At 32.2% G+C, this 20,477-nt stretch overlaps 1 protein-coding gene and 1 long non-coding RNA gene across 3 annotated transcripts in view; both read left to right on the plus strand.

The window, feature by feature from the left end:
• Positions 1 to 20,477, plus strand: part of LOC126743494 (translocation protein SEC63 homolog) — a 39,116-nt gene that overhangs the window by 16,070 nt on the left and 2,569 nt on the right. The window contains exons 5-6 of the mRNA XM_050450615.1: positions 7,235 to 7,998; positions 15,735 to 15,941. Coding sequence (XP_050306572.1) covers positions 7,235 to 7,998; positions 15,735 to 15,941 — 971 coding nt within the window. The remainder of the gene's footprint in view (positions 1 to 7,234; positions 7,999 to 15,734; positions 15,942 to 20,477) is intronic.
• Positions 220 to 1,371, plus strand: LOC126743508 (uncharacterized). Of its 2 annotated transcripts, XR_007662893.1 has the most exons (3): positions 220 to 531; positions 586 to 868; positions 934 to 1,371. It is a non-coding gene; the product is annotated as an uncharacterized LOC126743508 (long non-coding RNA). The 2 variants fall into 2 exon arrangements; XR_007662892.1 differs by having other exon boundaries at positions 220 to 868.

The raw sequence follows: 20,477 nt of genomic DNA on the forward strand, positions 1-20,477 counted from the left end.
TTATTCATCTGTTTTAAAGTTTTGATTTTATATTTTAAAAATGTTTTAAATTTAAAAAATATGCGTTTCAGGAAACAGTTTTTTTTTCGTAATGTAATGTCCTATAAAAATGTGCCATTTTTATAATTTTGACATTTTATAAATTTTGACATTGCTACAAGACGTGCCTTTACTGCTGGATAACCAGATTTAAGTTTCTTTTAATTTTTTTACGAAATGGGCTATTTAAGTGAAAAGCACAAGATTGAAATCTTAATGATGACGCGGTATGGAGATAGAACAAGAACCCAAAATGAAGTTTTGCATTTATTCAGACAGAAGTATCCTGATTTACCTCCCATATCTCAAAGTACTATAAGTAAGATTGAAAAACAGTTTCGGGAAAATGGTCACGTAAGAACAATAACTAGTTCTCGTCGATCTGCGCTTAATGAAGACCCCAAAATCAATGTTTTATTAGCCAATGAAGAAAGTCGTAATATTCCCACTAAGCAGGTACCGCGCGAATTGGAAGTGAGCCAGTCTTCAGTAGTAAGGGTTCTTGAAGCAGCAAAATTTCATTCCTCTAAACTGAAAATTCTCCAGGAACTCAATGAGGAGGATGCAGATAGAAGAATTAAATTTTGTGAACAATTTATGGAATCAATGCAGAATAATAATCTTATCACAGAAAACATTCTCTTTTCCGGTGAGTCGACATTTATGCTGCACAGAGAAGTAAATCGTCAAAATTGCCGTTATTGGGCACAAGAAAATCCATGTTGGATGAGGCAAGGCCACACTCAGAAAAAGTAAATGTTTTTGCAGAAATTCTAGATCAGCAAGTTACAGGCCCAATTTTCTTCAAAGAAAATTTAAATGGAGCAAGGTACTTACAATTTTCATAAGGAGAGCTAATTCCAAATCTAACTGTTCTATTCCCTGATCCAATAGAAGCTGATATGCCGAATAGAAACATCTGGCCTTCCCATTTTACGAGAACTGCTTGAAACTATCTGGATACTATTTTTCCAGGAAGATGGATTGGCAGGAGAGGACCTTTTGAATGGCCACCAAGATCGCCCGATTTGATTCCGCTGGATTTCTTCCTATGGGGATATTTGAAATCCAAAGTTTATGTGACCATGCTGGCAAATATTGAGGAGTTGAAAACTTGAATAAGGCAAGAGTATCGAAACATTTCTCTAGAATGCATATGAAACGTTAAAAATTAATTTGTAGTACCTTTAGGGCATTGCCAAATAGTAAATGGTTTACATTTTGAACACTTATTAAAGAAAAAGATTTAAAAGAACCCTCTTTAAGTTTATGAAATACATTTTCTTTAACGCCCTGTATCTTAAAAACAATTGAATAAAGGTATTTATTTATTATCGAATTTATTCCAAGTTACAGAGTTCCACTGTATAATTTAAGTAACCTAAATCACATTCAGAATGACAGAAAATTATAAGGGAATACTAATTAAATGTTTACTAAAACTTGACCCAGAATTATAAGATTCAAACAGGTCACTATCATAATATTGGTTTGCTCTAATTGGTTTAGTAAGGAAGTTATTAAAACCATAATTAGTATGATAGTAGGGCAATATTAGTTTTTTGAAGCTTTTTGTAGCTCTAAAGGGCCAGATTCCCCATGTAGAATATTGTAAAAAGTGGTAAGATCCCTCCTCTCATGATTGAGGCCATATTTAACATATTAAGTATATCTGCATCATTGTAATTATCCAAGATGTTTAATTTAAATAGAGAATTTTGAAGATAGATTAAAAGATATTTGTTTCAAAACTTTGTGTTCAACCAGTTGAAAAGCATCAATATGTATGTACCCTACGGAAAGAAGACCATACGCAGGTGTCATACTCCAGATAGGGACGGACCAGAGCACAGAAGAGTTTTTTAAAGGCGCAGTATGTGTGAAGTCTTGAATAAACCTTTTAACAAAACCAAGCATCTGGCAAGCGTTATTGATAACATTATCCAACTGATGAGAAAATTATAGGCTTGTATCGAAAATAACACAAATCTTAAAAAGAAAAGTACCTTTAAGGGTGTAGCGTTGGATCGGGTAGTTAAAATCAATAGTATTTCTTAAATATAAAAAAGTCATAATTTTATATTTAGCTGGATTAAGTTCCATAGCATTTCATTCATACCAAACTACCAAGTTATTTATATCATACTGTAATTTATCACAATCAACAGGGGATTTGATTATACAGCTCAAAGTGTTTAATTTCTATGTTTTGTGGTGGGTATCGGATGCGGATAATTTATGAGTGGAGACGATAACATTATGGTGTGAGTATAGTGTAGAAAAATTATCAGTAAACATGTTAGCAATCTCCTCTCCTTGTCCTGTCTAAATATTTTAGTGTATTCGGAGAAGCTAATCGGAGAATAACTATTCTGGTTAACAAATGACAAAAATTTTTATGTTACAGCGAATAGCTGCTTCAGTGCACTGAACATAATGGGTATAACATTGCTGTGTCAGACCCTTGCATAGCTGCCGCAATCTAGAAAACTCCCTATAGTGGGTAAATGATCGTCTTTATATTTTTTGTGCATTTTCCTTTTCGATGATACAATTTTTAAGTTCAATTAGAAACTATTCTGGGAATTTTAGGGCTGAGTATTTTTTCAAATAAAAAAATTGAGGTACAAATAGATTCATTGCAATCAAGAAAATTTCATAAAAAATATTTACCATGGTTTCGAGAGGCTTATGTAAAAGTAAAAAATCCCTGTTAAATTGGTTTAAAAACATTGCAATTTCGTGAAAATTGGCTTAGAATTCCTGTAGAATCAATTAAACTTGAGACCATTGAAACAACTGGAGGTATTCAAAAATAGTCTGCTTGTTTGACGTCTGTGATCGACAAGGCTTTTGTGTGAGTTTAAGTATAAGTTAAGTTGAAATAAGTTATGAAGATTACATAATTATTTTTGACATAACCTGTGCTTTTAACACTTCTTGAGATTTGTTGGTACTGGCTGCCTTTTTCCTACATACCATAAGGCAAGATGAAATCACCCATATATATAGCCAATATGTAGAGTAGAATCCGGCATTTGAAGGACGAGTGAATAATGTTTCAGAAAAAGCAATGTAAGATTCTTACATTTACAGATATGACAGCAAATGGGTCGGATATATACAGCTCCAATGATAACATTCAAATTAACTGACCCAAACAATAGTATAGATTATGTATGGCAATTAAGATCACTCTCTTAAAGACACTGGTGCTGCTTGAATTGTCTTATATTAAAGTCAGTGAGGTCAAATTCTTCATCATAAATTCCTCCATGCAACCAAGTTTCTGTAAAAACACAGGCCTGTCAATATGACTAGTATTTTGTAGCACATCCAACTTAATTCTTAAGCCTCGAGTGTTCTGGTAATATACCAAAAAACTTTTGGAATGGAATTTAATTTTTTTGTATAATTATAGGAACTCCTTTAAAATATCGAATCCGTAAGTCTCTTTATCGATTCCATGATCTTTGCCTAAATTCAGTTTGCCTGCATCCTGGTCAGGTCTACCCTATGTAAGTATTTCTACCTTTTTTAGTTTGGTTCTGTAACGAATAACAAGCTGTTCTCGCTCTTGCCTTTGAAAAATTACTTTAAGAGCCATGTAACAGTTTTTGTTAAATGTTCCTATTCGCACTGTGTTTTTCACTTCTACATTGAAAATATCAAGACAGTACTTACACTGTCCAAGTCCTGTACAGAATGGCACAATAGAATTAAAATGTATAGCTGATTTGATACTAATTCCGTTTTTTAGACGTACAGAATTGTGATCCTTATTTCTGATGATTACACAATGCAATTATGTCAAAGATGGCCCAGTTGCATTCGTTACACTGTAACACATTTTGACACCAGAATCGATAATTAAAGAGACGACTAACATACACAAAATTTAGTTTTTAATCGAGAATAGTTTTACCCAACACACTAATAATACTATTGGAATTTTTATTTTTAATTGCAGTTTTCACAGGTGTCGTTTTTTTGCTTAAGCTTATTTTAATAAAGCTAAAAAATGAAAATGGAATTTAATGACTTCAGCATAGAAAAAAAAAGAAATAATATTCACGATTTATTTTTTTTATCTAGAAATAAATCGTTTAAACATGGATATTTTAACAACGGTAGTAGATTCTTATCAAAATTATTTAACTATCATTCCATTTTTATAAAAAAAATATAGCGGCCTAAACTTATCAACCAATAAAAGTCTAATATGCTAATGATTCTACATCATAAATGAAAAAAAAAACATTTTTTAATTTATTCATAGGGTCAACCAACCCAACCCAATCCCATTACAAATATATATAATCCATATAAAATTATATAATACTTGAGAACAGGAAGTAATAATAAGATATACAAAATAACTACAATCCAATACAAACAAAATTATGGTAGCAGCTCAGATATATTTTATTAGATTGAAAAGTTAAGGGGAAGTCTTTTCTCCACAAATAAAATGCTAATCCTCTGATTTCAGGAGTGATGCATTTCGGCAAGTGTTCTTGCCATCATCAGACTCTAAAATATATTTCAAACAGTCAAAAACATATACGAACATTTTTTTCCTTGACAGGTGACATAAAAAATACAGATAAAATTATGAAAATTGTAAAATACTTATTGGGTTACTTAACACATACACAAATTCTAAACAATAATAAACAATACTTGAATAGTACATTGCACGACATCTAGTGAACAGTTAAAATTATAATAAAATTGAACAATATGATATTAGCAGATTTGTACCGAGTACTGGGAGCGAGTGAGAGAGAACCATCGGACTGTAGTGTTATAGGGTGTGAACAAATAAAAGTGTGTTAATGAGTCAGATCAAATCAAATGTCAGTGTTACTGTTAGGGCCCAAGGAATTAAAGAAAGTGTTGCTCTCAAATTGAGTTTGCTCATTAATACAAGTGTAAACCGGTGATTTGATGGCTTTATTTATTTCCAGGATTTCCAAAAGATCCAACCTTAACCCCTTCTGACAAACATGAAGCACCTCGGTATCCGCCTCAGGCTCGAACCCATGTCCGGTCTCAATAATATGATTGGCGAAAGGAGAAGAGGTATTGGTTATAAATCGGTTTCTATTCTTTTCAATGAGCTTATTATGTTCTTTGACTCTCATCTCGATTCTCCTTCCGCTTTGTCCGATGTAGCACACATTGCAGTCAGGATGAAAATATTTTAGTCTGTAAACACCAGATCTGTGTGTGACGGGAATTTTATCTTTGGTGTTGACTAGAGATTTAGATAGATTATTCGAAGTTCTGAAACAAACACGCAACCGCTCATCGGAGTCCCTCGACAAACTCTTGGCAACCTGATGGGATATGTTTCCAAAATATGATATGCTTCTGTACATGCCATCGGTTCAAGGAAAAAAAAATGTCCGTATATGTTTTTGACTGTTTGAAGTATATTTTAGAGCCTGATGATGGCAAGAACACTTGCCGAAATGCATCACTCCTGAAATCAGAGGATTAGCATTTTATTTGTGGAGAAAAGACTTCCCCTTAACTTTTCAATATTATATTGACTCCACTTCAGAATGGACTTCTTCCTTAATATAAGATCAGCTTGTCTGGCATACCAAGTCCGAAATTACAGAAAACTTAGTTTGGCCCGCACAAGAATACGCCAGAAGATATGGTTCAATAACGAATGTCTGAAAAACGATTTGATTCCAAACTACATATCACTCAAGATCAAATAGCTCCAAAAAGGCTCTTAAACTAGCTAGAAGAAAATGGGTACAACACGAGATAAGGAATAATTACAGCAACTTGAATGACACTTACCAGAAACTAAAATTTATTTATTTTTTACTGACCGGTAAGCTTCATAATGTTGAGCTCCTTACCCTCATGAACTATATTGAAGAGTTTGTAAACCGAGAGAGCGAGAAACATCGTACTGTATTAAATAAGAAACTCTATTACTTAAAATTAAAATCAAAACAAAAACCTTTAGACGACAGTGGCTACTCTGTTACATCTGATAGAACTTCAAAAACTTCTCTACATCAATTTCATTCCCGTTTTACAAATTTAAGTAACATACAGCTTTTCAAAAACGACGAAGAAATATTAAATTTAGGACTTAAATTTAACTTTGACCATTTTGATAGACTGACGGTGTCTGAGCAAACTCTGGTAGACTGTGAAAGAGTGTTGAAGTCCACCAACTTACCTAATCCAGATCTAATTAGAGCTGACATCTCTTTGAAGGTTAACAAATTTCTAAATTCAAAAAGAATAAATGAAAATCGTAAAAACTCCCCAGGTCAACTCATAAACAAACTCAATGATCTTAAAGTTAAAATCAACGAAAATGACCTTATTCTAACAAAAGCCGATAAGGGTAACTGCATCGTACTTATGCCCAGAACTGGATATTACAAAAAAGTCAGTGACTTTCTTAACAGTGATGATGATGTTTTGAGATTCTGCCTTACAATATCACTTCTAGATTTATTCTTCACCTCAAACAATTATTTAAAAGCTGTACAGCTACCTTCGATCATTTTTCTATTTCACCCTATAAACTCCTCCCAATGAATCCGGTAACTCTATTTCTTTATTGTCTACCTAAAATACATAAACAAAACTACCCTGTGAGACCCGTAGTTTCCTATATCGATTCTCCCACCTCAAAAATTTCCTCCTGGTTAACGTCTATCCTCCCTCAACTCACCAATTTCTCTAACCCACTCTCAATAAAAAACTCATATGAACTTTTTGAAAAAAAAAATGTTCGTATATGTTTTTGACTGTTTGAAATATAGTTTAGAGTCTGATGATGGCAAGAACACTTGCCGAAATGCATCACTGCTGAAATCAGAGGATTAGCATTTTATTTGTGGAGAAAAGACTTCCCCTTAACTTTTCAATATTATATTGACTCCACTTCAGAATGGACTTCTTCCTTAATATATTTTATTAGCTTTGTCTACAAAATTTGTAAAATTTCTGACGGCAATAAAGCAGATTATTAAATAAAGCTTCATCACTAAGATCACTTAGTAGACAAATCTACTCCAATAGGACAGTACTATTTTTAGATTGGTTTTTAAATTAGACAGAGTGGCTTTAAATGGTGAGAAAAATAAACCCCTTCTCATCTTAGACATTTTTATTTTAATAAGTTAATCTACATGTAATTTTTTTATTTCAGTAAAAAGCCTGCCAACCATTGAAACCATCGAAAACTGCATGAAACTGTGCCCGATGATCGTTCAGGCCCTGTGGGAATTCAAATCACCCCTCCTCCAACTACCATACATAAACGATGACAATCTGAAATATTTCATGTCTAAAAAGCGCCAAATTAAAACCCTTCAACAATACGCGCAGCTTAAGGGCGAAGATCGACGAGCCCTCTTACGCAATCTAAGTGACCAAGAGTACGAAAATGTAATGAAAGTTCTTGGGAAAATGCCTTACGTAGATTTCCAAATCCAAGTTGAGGTTATGGACGATGAGAATCCGACCGAAGTTACCACAGGAGCTATAGTGACCGTTACGGTCAATTTGGACAGAAAAGACATGTCCACCTTATTTGGTGACGACACCATTCAAGAAGTGCAAGAGATCGTTGAGAATGGCGTGGAAGAGGTAAAAGAAGGTGAAGGCGATGAGACCGCTAACGTTCCCGTAAAGAGACCGGCCTGGTTAAAGCAAAAAGCTAAGAAAAATAAGACGAAGAAACCCGCAAAATCGACCACTAAACCAGTTGCTAACGTGGGGAAAGCGACAAAGGTCGAGGACAGTCCGAGTGTGTCCTTGGAGAGAAAAACCAAGAGGAAGAAGAGAGAGGAGGAAGACGATTCTCAAAATGAATCGGGTGGAGAGGAGAGCGATGTAGATACCAATGATAACGAGAAGTCTTCGGAGGACGAGAGTACTGATAAAAAGTCAAATCCTGAGGACGATGATCAAGTAAGAAAGCACGATTTTTTATATTTGCAGTGTAATTTGTGATTAATCAATTTATCGTGGAATATTACAATCAAGAATCAGATAAATCAGAGGAGCTATGCTTTAAAGTACACGATATATTACCACTAAGACCTATAGTTTATTTCATGAAGCGCAATAGTAGAAGTAAACAATTAGGCGGCGAGCGGCGTCAAATCTGCCATAGACATATTCTCTCTTTTCTCAATTTTTATTAGTGTTTTATAGTGATTGATCAATATGAGTACCCAATTAGCAATTTTTCGACGTGACAACGTAACAATGCAACGTTGCGTTGCAATTTGTAGCGTTGTTTTAACCGTAGGGACAACCCCGTTTTACATCAATTTGAAAGAGATTTTTTTGGTTGTCTCAATGTTACGCAGTGACTACCCGTTAACTTTCTAAACGCTTTTGTAACTTTTTAAGAGTTACTGATTTTTGGACGGATGGACGCCATAACATTAGAAAAATTAATTACTTTTTCAACAATAAAGTAATAGATAACTCCAGTAGGTAGCTACTCCAAAAATACAACCTTTTTAATCTATCTTTTGAACAGTCCTTATTAATATTTGTTTTGTATGTAGTTTAATTATACAGATAAAATATCCGTTTTGAAAGTTTTACAAGCGCTTATTTATAAACGGAACATAGTTTACTGTAAAAAGATGTTATTTTAGCCCTAAATAATACGCGCGCCCTTAATTTATAGCGGATTTCGAAAAAAGAAAAAAATTGGTAATTTTTTTTATTGGAAACCTGCTATCGTTGTCCCTGGTTGGCCTGAAGCAAGAGGAAGAACGGATGGACCTAACCTAAAATTTTAATATTTCAATTATTGTTTGCTGTTTGTTGCGTGTATGCAGTACGTTTTTTTTGCAAACTTATAAATAGACAAAATAAACAAAATCTTTTACAAAAAAATTCATAAGCTCTTCGAAAAATAGAAACTTAGAATGTAATTTTCACAATATTAACAACCGAGCTCTCATTGCTGCTGCTGCTGCTATATAAATCCTAAAAAATAAAACTTTATAAAATTTACCATTTTCAAACTGGTTAGTCTCTTGTGTAAACAAGGATATAGGAACCATGAAGGAAACCATTTACAAAAAGTAAACCCTGTATCTTAAACTTTATATATATAAAATTTAATACAAACCTTTTCACTGCTATCTTCCGCCACTTCCATTGATTCTACATAATCCATATCAACTTCAGGTAAGCTAGTTGTAGGCATTTTTGTTTCCATTGCAAGTTTTTTTGCGTATGTAGTAAGTTGCAGAATATTTAAAGTCTTAATATCTCTTAATTTTTTGAAGCAAAACGATAATTCCAAGCAAAAAATTAATTATAAAAATCAAAATATAGATTAAGCTCTGTTATGTTGAATTGAATATTTTTTCTTCCTCTTATTCTCTCTACCTTTGTTTTTCATCTTCTTCCTAAAACTCTTAACATGTCAAAAAGCTCCCTCTACAGCGAAAAATGCTTAACACAGATGATCAGGCAATGTAATACCCATTTGCTAACGATGAGGTAACGTTGTTCTTACTGGGTTTTTGATTCGAAAAATTGTACACGTCTGTACGTCGTTGTTTTAAGTGTAAATTACTACTGCTACCATCTATAGTAAACAATACGTTGTAAAAATAGCAGAGTTTTACAACAGTTGCGATACAGGTGCAGTACATCGAAGATTCGTCGAAAATAAACGTCGTTGCAAAACCTACTAAATTTTGCACTAAAAACAACGTTGCAACTAGTGAAAATAAAAGTAATCTCAACTTAGGTGACTGCAAATTGTTACTTGGGTACTGTATAACTTTAGTAGTCCGGACAGATATCGTTCCGTTACATGCCCAGATTAGCGAGGCGTGCGGATTACTGGAGTGAGTTTAAAATATTAGTTACAAAAAACTAAAACATTTAAAGTTGTTTAGTTACCCATTAAAATATTTAAGTTAAAAAAATATATTATATTCTCTTTTATATGATAAGTAATGCAAATGCTTATACAGAAAAAATTTATAACACTCTTATAAGATATAAAAAATTAATAGTAAGTACACAAACATTTTTAAACTATATAATATATAAACTTTATATAATATTTATATAATACATGTGTTTTTTATTATATATCAGGTAGATACATACATATTTATGTATAAATTTATAATGAAACAGTAGAATTACTTTTTAGAAAAAACTATCAATTTTAGTTTAAATTTTCTTGGATGTTGCTATATCAGTTGCTTTTTCTTTAAGCCTTTTCAGCAGCAATACATCTTCAATAGACAGATTGTTCTCGCTCCATCTGATCGCTATTGAAGGCGCTTTGACCTCATCTCTACGTTTAACTTTCTGTGTAATAACATCCTCATCTGATTCAGAAGATTCGTTTTGATTTTCGATATTGTTTCCTATGACATCTTGTACCAGCTCTTCTTCAGTCAAATCTATTGCAATCTCTTGTTCCCCCACAGCCCATTTAGTAATGTCTTCGCTGTTTAAATTATTTTCTGGATCAATGACTCTTAAAGAATTCGTTATTTTTTCCAAATCCTCCAGACTTATTAGAGCATGTTTTTTCTTAAGTTCCGAGAGCGGTAAGTTCTCGTCATCGGATTCTTCTTCCCCTGTCACCTCAGACCACAGTGAAGACCAACCTCTCTGAATATTTTTTAAACTTTTGGTTCTCCATGATGACTCAAGATTATCTACAGCATATTTTAAACTAAACTGCTTTAAGAGTGCCAGTTTCTCTTCACCCTCATGCATCATAATATGATTAAGAGTGCGTTTTCTATATGACACTTTTATATTCTGAATTAAATTCTGATCCATCGGTTGAAGAATAGCAGAACAATTTGGTGGCAAAAAAAGGACTCGAAAATTAGGATTTGTGTTTATTTCTTATTATATTTGTGTTTAAGGGCGGGATGTGAAGTCGCATTATCTACTAACAGCAAGGCTTTATGAGGCTTGTTAGTTCTGGCTAAAAAAAGCTTTTACCTCTGATATAAAAGATGTTTTAAACCTTTCCATAAAGAGAGATCTTGACATCCATCCTTTGCTAGATGCCTTGTATACAACTGGTAACTTTTTATTTTTAAATGCTCTTGAATTCATTGCTTTTCCCAACACTAACAATGGTAATTTGTTTCGTTCTGCTGATTTTTCATCTGGATAAAACCAAGCAGTATCAGGTAAAATCCTCCAAAAAAGTGCGGACTCATCCGCATTGTAAGCTTGTTCACTGCTTAATTCCATTTCTGCAACAACCGACCTCATTCCCTCGATTTTCCATTTCTTGAAAAGGTATTACAGCGGCCACTTCGCTAGAAAGTTTCTCCCTACAGACGTTCAAGAAACGAATTCCATGTCTTAACTCGAATTTATCTAGTCATCCAGAACTTGCCAAAAAGTTGTTTTTGCTGTTATTTCCTCATAAAACTTTAGCCTTACTTCGTAAAATTTCGGAAGAAATAGGTACAAGGGCGACGCGTTTTTGCAGAAACCAGTTATACAATGCAACTTCAACTTCAGGTTGCTCCGCTTTTCTAATAGTTTTTCTTTTTCCTAAAAATGTAAATCATAAAACGTTAAAAGCCTATTGAAAGTAACATAATGTTGATATTTATTACCTGTTCTAGATATAAAAATGATTTGGATATAAAACTTATTTTATCCTTATTTTTTTTTTATCTCAAAAACTATAGATTTTGGCATCACAAAATTTGCAGCAATTTGACCTGTACTTTTTCACGCGTCCAGGCCATATAAAATTTTAGATTTCTCTGGTAGGGTAAGGGTCTTTGCGATCGTTTTATTGGAGCCATAGTGCACGTCTATTCTTGCCGAACTGTAGAAAACAATGAGAAGTCGCGACTCGCGCGTCGCGGACTTTCCGTTGTCTAGTTATTCGCTACTTGTTCAGACAAGAAAATTCCATTGTTTTACAGGTTAATATTTTTAAGCACCCGGATTGTTGAGGCAAAATTTAGAAACTGCCCGAATAATAGAAGTGTTCCGATTGCTGAAGTTATACTGTACTTTTTTTCAGGTTTTATGTGACGCAGCAGTGTTATTCATTATACAGGATCTCCATGCTTTTTATAGCAGGACTTTAATAATAATAAAAATACAAACATGACAAAAGATAATAGGTAAAAATAGGTTTGAGGTTAGTTACAAAAAAGGAAAAAAATCCTGACAACGAAAAATTAAAATGTGTATTCAAAATACTCGTCATATGAATAAAATGAATTTTGTTTTAAAATTTACTGGATTTTAAAGAAATAATACAACATTACACACAAGTAGTTGGTCAACTTGCCCTATTAGAATATTTCGTCTATTTAATCTTTTATAAATGAAGCTGCAGATATGTTGCTATTGTATTCCTGTTTGGATAATAATTTATTTATTCAGTAAGCACTTGATAAACAGGAAAACATTCCAATCAATACAATAAAAGAGACAAAATATATGTCGCAGTGTCATGTTGATAAAATAATGAAAAAGAAATGTACACATGTGCTTAATAATCCATTTTAAGATCATATAGACTAATAAACAGGAATTATAACATCTGCTTAATTCAGGTAAAATGAAAATCCTTCAGTCACCCTCCACTTGTTTATTAAACCTAATTCTGGTTTATAATTCCCGACATGTTTCGGACACAGTGAGGTCCATCAACAGGGGATACTGAAAGGAAATGAGCTTGGACAAAGAAACAATGAACAAATAAACACAGAAAGAACTTAAAATTATTATAAGGCACACTTACAAAAGTTTAAAATTGGTACAAGTTACGCCCACCAGGGTTTGAATGTATGTTAAAAACTTCTTATTGATTTTTCATTTATTTTCTATTGTTGACAATGATGAAAAGAGTCGTCAATAATTAAATTGCATAGTATTATAAAGAAAATACTAAACTCAAACTTGAGTGACATCTGTGTTAAGAAGTCCTAAGAGCACCAGGGTAGCTGATGATGTGTTACAAAAAATTTCGAGTGAGAATTGCGATGCAATTTACATTGGACAAACCAATAGAGGACTTTCTACACGTATTAATGAACATTGTAGGGATTATATTATTGCGAGTATAGGTATGTGCTACAGCATTATTTTACATTTTTACAGCGTAGCATTAATTCAGAGTTTTGTAAACAAACCAACAAACTTCCATGAAATAAATTGATCAGATATAAAAAATATCACATGAGTACAATAAACTGGTTGAATATAGTTTGTTTTTCTCGCTATAAGTTTGTTTTAGAATGTATAATTTGTGTAAGAGTTTTCGAATATTTTTGGTCAGATTTAAAATATGGTGATTACGTTTTATATATTAATTGATTATAACACCCAAATACTTAGTGAAGGAAACTTCCTTAATAATATTCTGTTGTCTATTGTTTTCTATAGGGAAATGTAAGGCGGTTCGCTTAATTTAATGAAAATGCAATATAGTGTAACAGTAGAGGTCCCGGTTACTTGGGGTATTCCTATTTTTATTGGTTGATTTTTAAATACTTCTAACACTTCTACTTTAAACATTCTTACTCCATTTGAAGATAATACGCCCAACAGTCGACTAGAGGACACAGTAGCAAAGCTTTTGCGAAGTCTAGGAATTTTGTAACGCATTTTTCGTTCTTTTCCAGTTTGTCTGTTATTTGTTTAATAAGTTGATGCAGAGTATCTGTTGTACTTGAATTGTATATGATCTTGGGTTTTGTTCATTTTTACAATTAGGGAAACTAGTGTCAAGATTTACTTTATTGGCACCATTAGTTTTTCAATTTTCAAGGTAGTGCTATAGGTTTCAATATCTTTAGGTTTAGTTAATACCTATGTAGTTTCTACTTGCAATATTAATTTTGATAATCCAAATACGACGGAGTTGAAATGTATTTCCGTTAAAATGTGTGTTCTAGATTATGAATAAACAGGTCATATTTATAAGTAAACAAAAAAGCATACCAGAATTTTAACCTTATCTTGTTTCAGACAATAAGAAATACTTTAAATTTTTGTGCTGGACAAAATGCTTGGAACTTTTTATAAAAGATGTATTTTACAGGCAGTCTTTGACACACCAGTGTGCAAGTGGGTTCTTTTTATTTATTTTATTTTGTGTTACCATGGGAAAAGGCAAGGCCTATTTCAGCGACATTCGCCAAAGAATTTTAGATTATTACAATCAGGGTGTTAGGCAGCGTAATATTGCTCAAAGACTAAACGTTCCTAAGAACACCGTGTCACGGATAATTAAGAAATATCGTATATTTGGAAATGTGGTACCAGGTAAAAGCACTGGAAGACCTAAAGCCACGACTGCCCGTGTAGATAGGCGAATTTTAAATATTTCCCAGAATGACCCATTTTTGTCAACCTCCAAAATTTTACAAAAATTAAATGAAGGTGAGCCTTCCAATATCTCTGCAAGAACGGTAAGAAGGCGATTGTGTTCTGGTGGACTTAACAGCTACAGACCCGCTAAAAAACCTTTGCTGCGGAAGAAAAATGTCAAGTTACGCCTACAATTTGCAATGGATCATCTTAACTGGACTGTACAAGATTGGAAAAAAGTGCTATTCAGTGACGAATCTAAGTTCAATCTGTTTTCCAGTGATGGAATACTTCATGTAAGACGACCGAAAGGTGAAAGATTCAAGAAAAAGTTTATCCGACCTACGGTTAAACATGGAGGTGGTAATGTGATAGTATATGGATGCTTTTCTTGGTATGGTACTGGGCCAATACATAAAATTGTGGGGAAAATGGATCGATTTATGTATCGGGATATTTTGCGAAATATAATGGAGCCTTACACATTTGAGTCTATGCCAGTAAATTTTGTATTCCAGCATGATAACGATCCAAAACATTCGTCAAAATTGGTAAAAGAATGGTTGGACCAAGAAAAGATCACAGTTTTAAAGTGAAAATTTATGGGAACATCTGGATCGCAAAATTCGGGCATCTGGAACAGTCAAAAATGCTGATGAACTATTTCATAAGTATTTCATATAAGTATTTTATAATATTATGGTTTCAATAAGTTATGTTTTATGTCGCTTTTGAATAAAAATCATTTAGTACTAAGTTTTTTGTCCAGCGTTTTTTAAATTTTTATTCCGAACTGCTACTGGTGCTGAATTTTTGTCAACATTTAAATTAATGAACACTAGTTTTTCGTGTACAACAACTTTATAAAAGAAAATAAAATGCTAATTAAAAGGCACACAAAATATAATACATTTTCAAAAGTTACGTTACGTAAAAGTTTTTCAAAGCAACTATTATGGCCAATCATGTATATATTTTTATGAACTTTTTTCTTCAAATCAGTTTTTCTAATACAACGTATTATTCCTACTATAAAAACGTTGACATCCCGTATTATTTTGTTCTCTGCTTAAATATATATTTTTTTATTTCTTAGTTGTTGAACATCAAAAACTCCAAATATTCTATTTATTTTAATACTATCTTTAAGATAAAGTTTAAGATTGATAAACCTAATATAAGAAGATTCAGGATATTTTTACAATTCAGCCCTGTAATAGGCGGAGAATGCAAGAAGCGATAACCGATCAATCTTTCTTTGTTTACTTTTACTACCAGTATATTTGTCTTATAAAGAATGGTAAATGATATTTGAAAAAACTTATTAACGAAAATTACTTTCTTAGGAGTGGGAAAAGTTTCGTAAAATACACGAGCGAGAAAAATCTCTGGAAGGCAAATCAAAATCGTCACATCCGGTACATTGTCCGTACTTTCCACACGACAAACAGGAGTATTGGTGGACGTATATCTGCGACAGGAAGTCGAGAACTTTATTGACTGCTCCTTACTACGTCACGGGGTTGGTCGATAAGGAGACAGTTCATCTCAAGGTAAGCTTACAAACTAGTAGACATTACTATTAACCATTTCAATAAGGCGGCATTTCCGACCTCATATAGGATGGATTGCCGCCGGGAATGTTCGTTCATCAAGTTGAATAAATATTAAAATATGCCTTGATGGCGGATATATAGAGCATTCGAGCAATGCAAGGTAAAATTTTGACAAAAAGTATTGTTCGAATATTATGAAGAAAATTTTTATAAACATGGGTGCGAAAATGCTTAGTTATCTAAGACAGGGTGTGGAACTTCAATTAAAAAGTTGTGTCTAACTGTTATAAATAACGTGTAACCGATTTTCTTAAAATTTTTAAAAGTATTCGATAAATTGCCCTTGATATAGAAGAAGAATATAAAGTTGTCTTTTTATTTGCTTATTCTAAAAAAAAAGTTGCAAAAACAATGTCGTACATTAAATACTCAGAGATTTGAACAAACTAGAAGTTGCAAAGACCTTCAACGAACAGGGAGGCCAAAAACCGTAAGCAATTATCAAAAAAGTCTAGAAATACTACAAGATTTTGTTAAAGATCCAAATTTATCATTACGCCGAGTTGCCACTCAGTCAGACGCATGTTTTATATCGCTTCGAAATGTCCCTAAACGCAATAAATTTCATCCTTATAAAATCACTTTAGTATAGGAATTATATCATTTTGACCGCGGCTTAGAGTTTTGTGATATCATGATGCAAACATGTGAAGAAAATCGATTTTTAAAAAACATTTTTTTTTCTGATGAATTTAACCATACTAAAGTTATAAATTGTGAGGTATGCTTATGCGTATTAAATTAAGAGGGATAAGTTATGTATTAGTGGAAGTTGTATAAAACCAGCATAATAAGTTAAGAGAGAATAGAGTGCAATCGGGTGATCTGTTTGTCTTTCTGTGGGCACTGATACATATCGTCTTATAGTATCATGTTATAACAGGCTTTAGAGGCTGGCGAATTATTGTTAAAAAGGAAATACTCAGGTTAATGTGTTATGATAATAATATGTTATGTTATAATAAAATGTTTTATTAAGTTTCATACCTGTGATGATGGTAGAAATAAGATACACTATACTAATAAGTCCAGAATGTATTTTGGAACAAATTCATTTAAAATTCAGGGGCGTGTTCGAAAAAAAAACGCTCGAACACGTCGATTTCTATTTTCTGTCGCGATTTTTTTGATGATGTATTCATGTATACAGGTTGAACCAAAAATAAGCAGCGACCATCAACATCAATTTTTTTAATGGAAACACCTATTTTTTATTCCATTTTTGAATTCTATATAGAATTTTAAGTATATTTTGAATACCATGTTACCATTATTAATAAATTTGCAACTGTTTGGGTCATTTGAACATATTCAAACATGTTTTTTCATAGATATACCATTTACTCGCATGGAAACAGTATGTATTAATTTACGTAAATGTCAGTAAGTGTAAAGTGCAGTCGCAAAGTTTAAAAGTATGGCGCGTTTAACTGAATAACAAAGAATTGAAATTTTGATGATAGTAGGATATGGCGAGGCCTATTACACGTTTGGTAGTAAGCAAAATTGAAAAAAAGTTTAGAGATTTTGGCCATGTTAGAGACAAATATGGCCTGGACCGTCCCACGCTTCCAGAAAACCGACAATTAGATATTTTGCTCGATTTACAAGAAAATCAACTCGACAAGTTGCTGCAGATCAGTTAGTAAATCATGTGTTCTAAAATATTTGCATAGGAATAAATGGCATCCATATAAAATTCATTTCATTCAGGAGTTTATTGAAAATGATCACATCCGCAGAATAGAGTTTTGGGAAATAATGATTAATAAATGTAATGCAAACCCACAACTTTTAAGTAAGATTGTTTTTTCCGACTAGGCAAGTTTTTTTTTTGTAAATGAAATCCACACTGGAGTATGGAAAGTCACACACAATTTCCCAAGAAGTTAAACGTATTGGCATTGGAATTGTGGGTCCCTATTTTATTGAGGGCACACTTACCTTTGAAAAATATTCAGAGTTGCTTCAAAATCAGATAGTACCAAAGCAAAGTGGCCATTCAAAGATTTAACCCCATTGGATGTTTATCTATGCTGTTATCTAAAATCTAAAGTTTATTTTGATAAACCTGAAAGTTTAGAAGAATTAAAAAATAGAATTAGAGCGGAAACACATGAAACCCGGCCTCAAACAATAAATAAAGTATTACAAGAATTTGAATATCCACTTGGTTACTGTTAGGAAGTTAATGGTCAAAAATTTGAAGATTTATTTTAATTTTTTTGTTCTGTTTTTTTTATAAATTGTTCCAAAAATTCATGGTTAGTTGTAAAAAATGTAATCGCAAATTTCTTAATAAATATTGAGGTTAGGTATAGGACATGGTATACTAAATATAGTTAAATTTTATACAAAATAAAAAAATAAAAAAAGGGTGTTGCTATTTAAAAAAATTAAGTTGATAAGTCGTAGCTCATTTTTGATCCACCATGATATCCACCATACATGAATTCATTATCAAAAAAATCGCGACAAAAAATAAAAATTAACGTGTCCGAGCGTTTTTTTTCAAACACACCCCTAAATTTTAAATGAATTTGTTCCAACTTGCGCGTCCTCACTGTATAATAATGTTAATTAAACTTATTTCTGTTGGATTTTGGATTAAAAATAAAAAGTACAAATAGATATAACCTATTCTAAAAGCAAATGTTCAAACCAAAAAAAATGAATAACATTTTTATTCCTAAAACCGCTTTTACAAAATATAATATGGCAACACCGCAAGCAAAAGCTCAGTGATACGCGAAATGTCATCTCGAAATGGCTGCGTGTATACACTCGGTATTTGTGAGGTTCTTTCGTTTTTGGCTGAAAAAGGAAAAAGATCTAATTTAAGTGTTGTTGTAAACTGTTACGATGGTAAAGACTTGTGCCGCACTATGGAAAAAAGGCGATTTAAGTCGATTTTTTCACAAGTTAATACCGATACTGTCATAACATTATATCAAGGGAGAACCGTGATGATAAAGGTAGAATAGAGGGATCATATAAATAAACCTAAATCAAAACTTAAATGTGAAGTGTGTGTGAAATACAGAATCTTTAAATTCGATTTTTTTTTGAAAATACTTATGTATTAGTAGACTATAGAGAATAAACAAATGGTCAAACAATTGTCTAATAATGTCTTTCTCTAATCATTAAAATCTATAATAATTATAAAATATTTAATTTCCATAAAAATGCTTTTTATTAGATAGGTACGTAGAACATTGAAAGGCTAGAATTAACATTGCCGTGGAACCATGGGCAGTTTGTTTGCTTGCAACATCTCTGATGCAATGATGCCAAATGCTTGTGAAGCAATGGCAAAAAAACACACTTTATAATATCATAAAAATTTGTCACTTATTTTGACAGACGCAAAACAATACTATTCCTTTTTAATAAAATATGATAAGATACGCCATAAAGAAGTCAACATTTAAAGTGAAATGAATGCATATAAAGTATATTAGGGAAAAAGGCAACAACATCGCAACGCCGCTCGATCGCATTGTTGTTTCTACCGACACAAGTAATCTTTACCAGTGACGTCAAAAAATATTTACATGATTAATATTTATTATTAATGGATTATGCTTTAAATTATAAACAATGCTACCGTTTATGAACTCTTTATGCGTTTTTTAACGTACTTCATTAGAGTAAAAGTACTAATCTAATAAAAAGCATTTTTATGGAAAATGAATATTTTATAATTATTATAGATTCCTTAATAAGTTTTTATTATTCTACGTTTATGACGACGGTTGTCCCTTGATATGATGTTATTTTTGAGCTTAGAATAACATATTTTTACTTCTACTTTTAAAACCATTATTTTGAAACCAAAATCTACATCAATAAGTTAAATTAATATTATATGTGTTGATATACAGGGTGTTTCAAATTCGACCCGGAATCTATAACAGATACGAAGATAGTTAAATAAGGGGAAAGTTGATTTTGAGCTTAGTAATATGCCGTTCAAAATCAAACATTCCTAGTGGTTTCGAAGATATTCGAAAAAATAGGAAATTTTGAAAAATCGATTTTATTTTTTTATGAGTTTATTTCTTATTCTTTCGTGCTATATGACGGTGTTTTTAGATTTTTAATACGATGTTTCGTCTTTTGCCAACCATCATCAACTTTGTTTTTTTTTATAAACGCCATATTTGGTTTCTGCTTTTTTAAAATGTTTGCAAAATTCTCTTTTTAATAATGTATCACAATATTTCTTTTTTTTTTATAAACCCGCATTTTTAGAAATAACTGAATTTGCCGCAGTAGGCTGACAAGACAATATTTAAATTCTCAATAAATGTTAAACGTTATGAATACAAAATAGACGGAAATACTAGCAACGCAATATCGTGCCAGTGCACATATTACTTCAGAGTTACACCCTTATTATTTTCGAAACACGTGTAAATATTTACTTTAAAAAAACTAAGGAAGCTTTATTAACAATTTTATTTCATA

Source organism: Anthonomus grandis, chromosome 13 (assembly GCF_022605725.1).
Source record: "Anthonomus grandis grandis chromosome 13, icAntGran1.3, whole genome shotgun sequence".
NCBI classification, from domain to species: domain Eukaryota; kingdom Metazoa; phylum Arthropoda; class Insecta; order Coleoptera; family Curculionidae; genus Anthonomus; species Anthonomus grandis.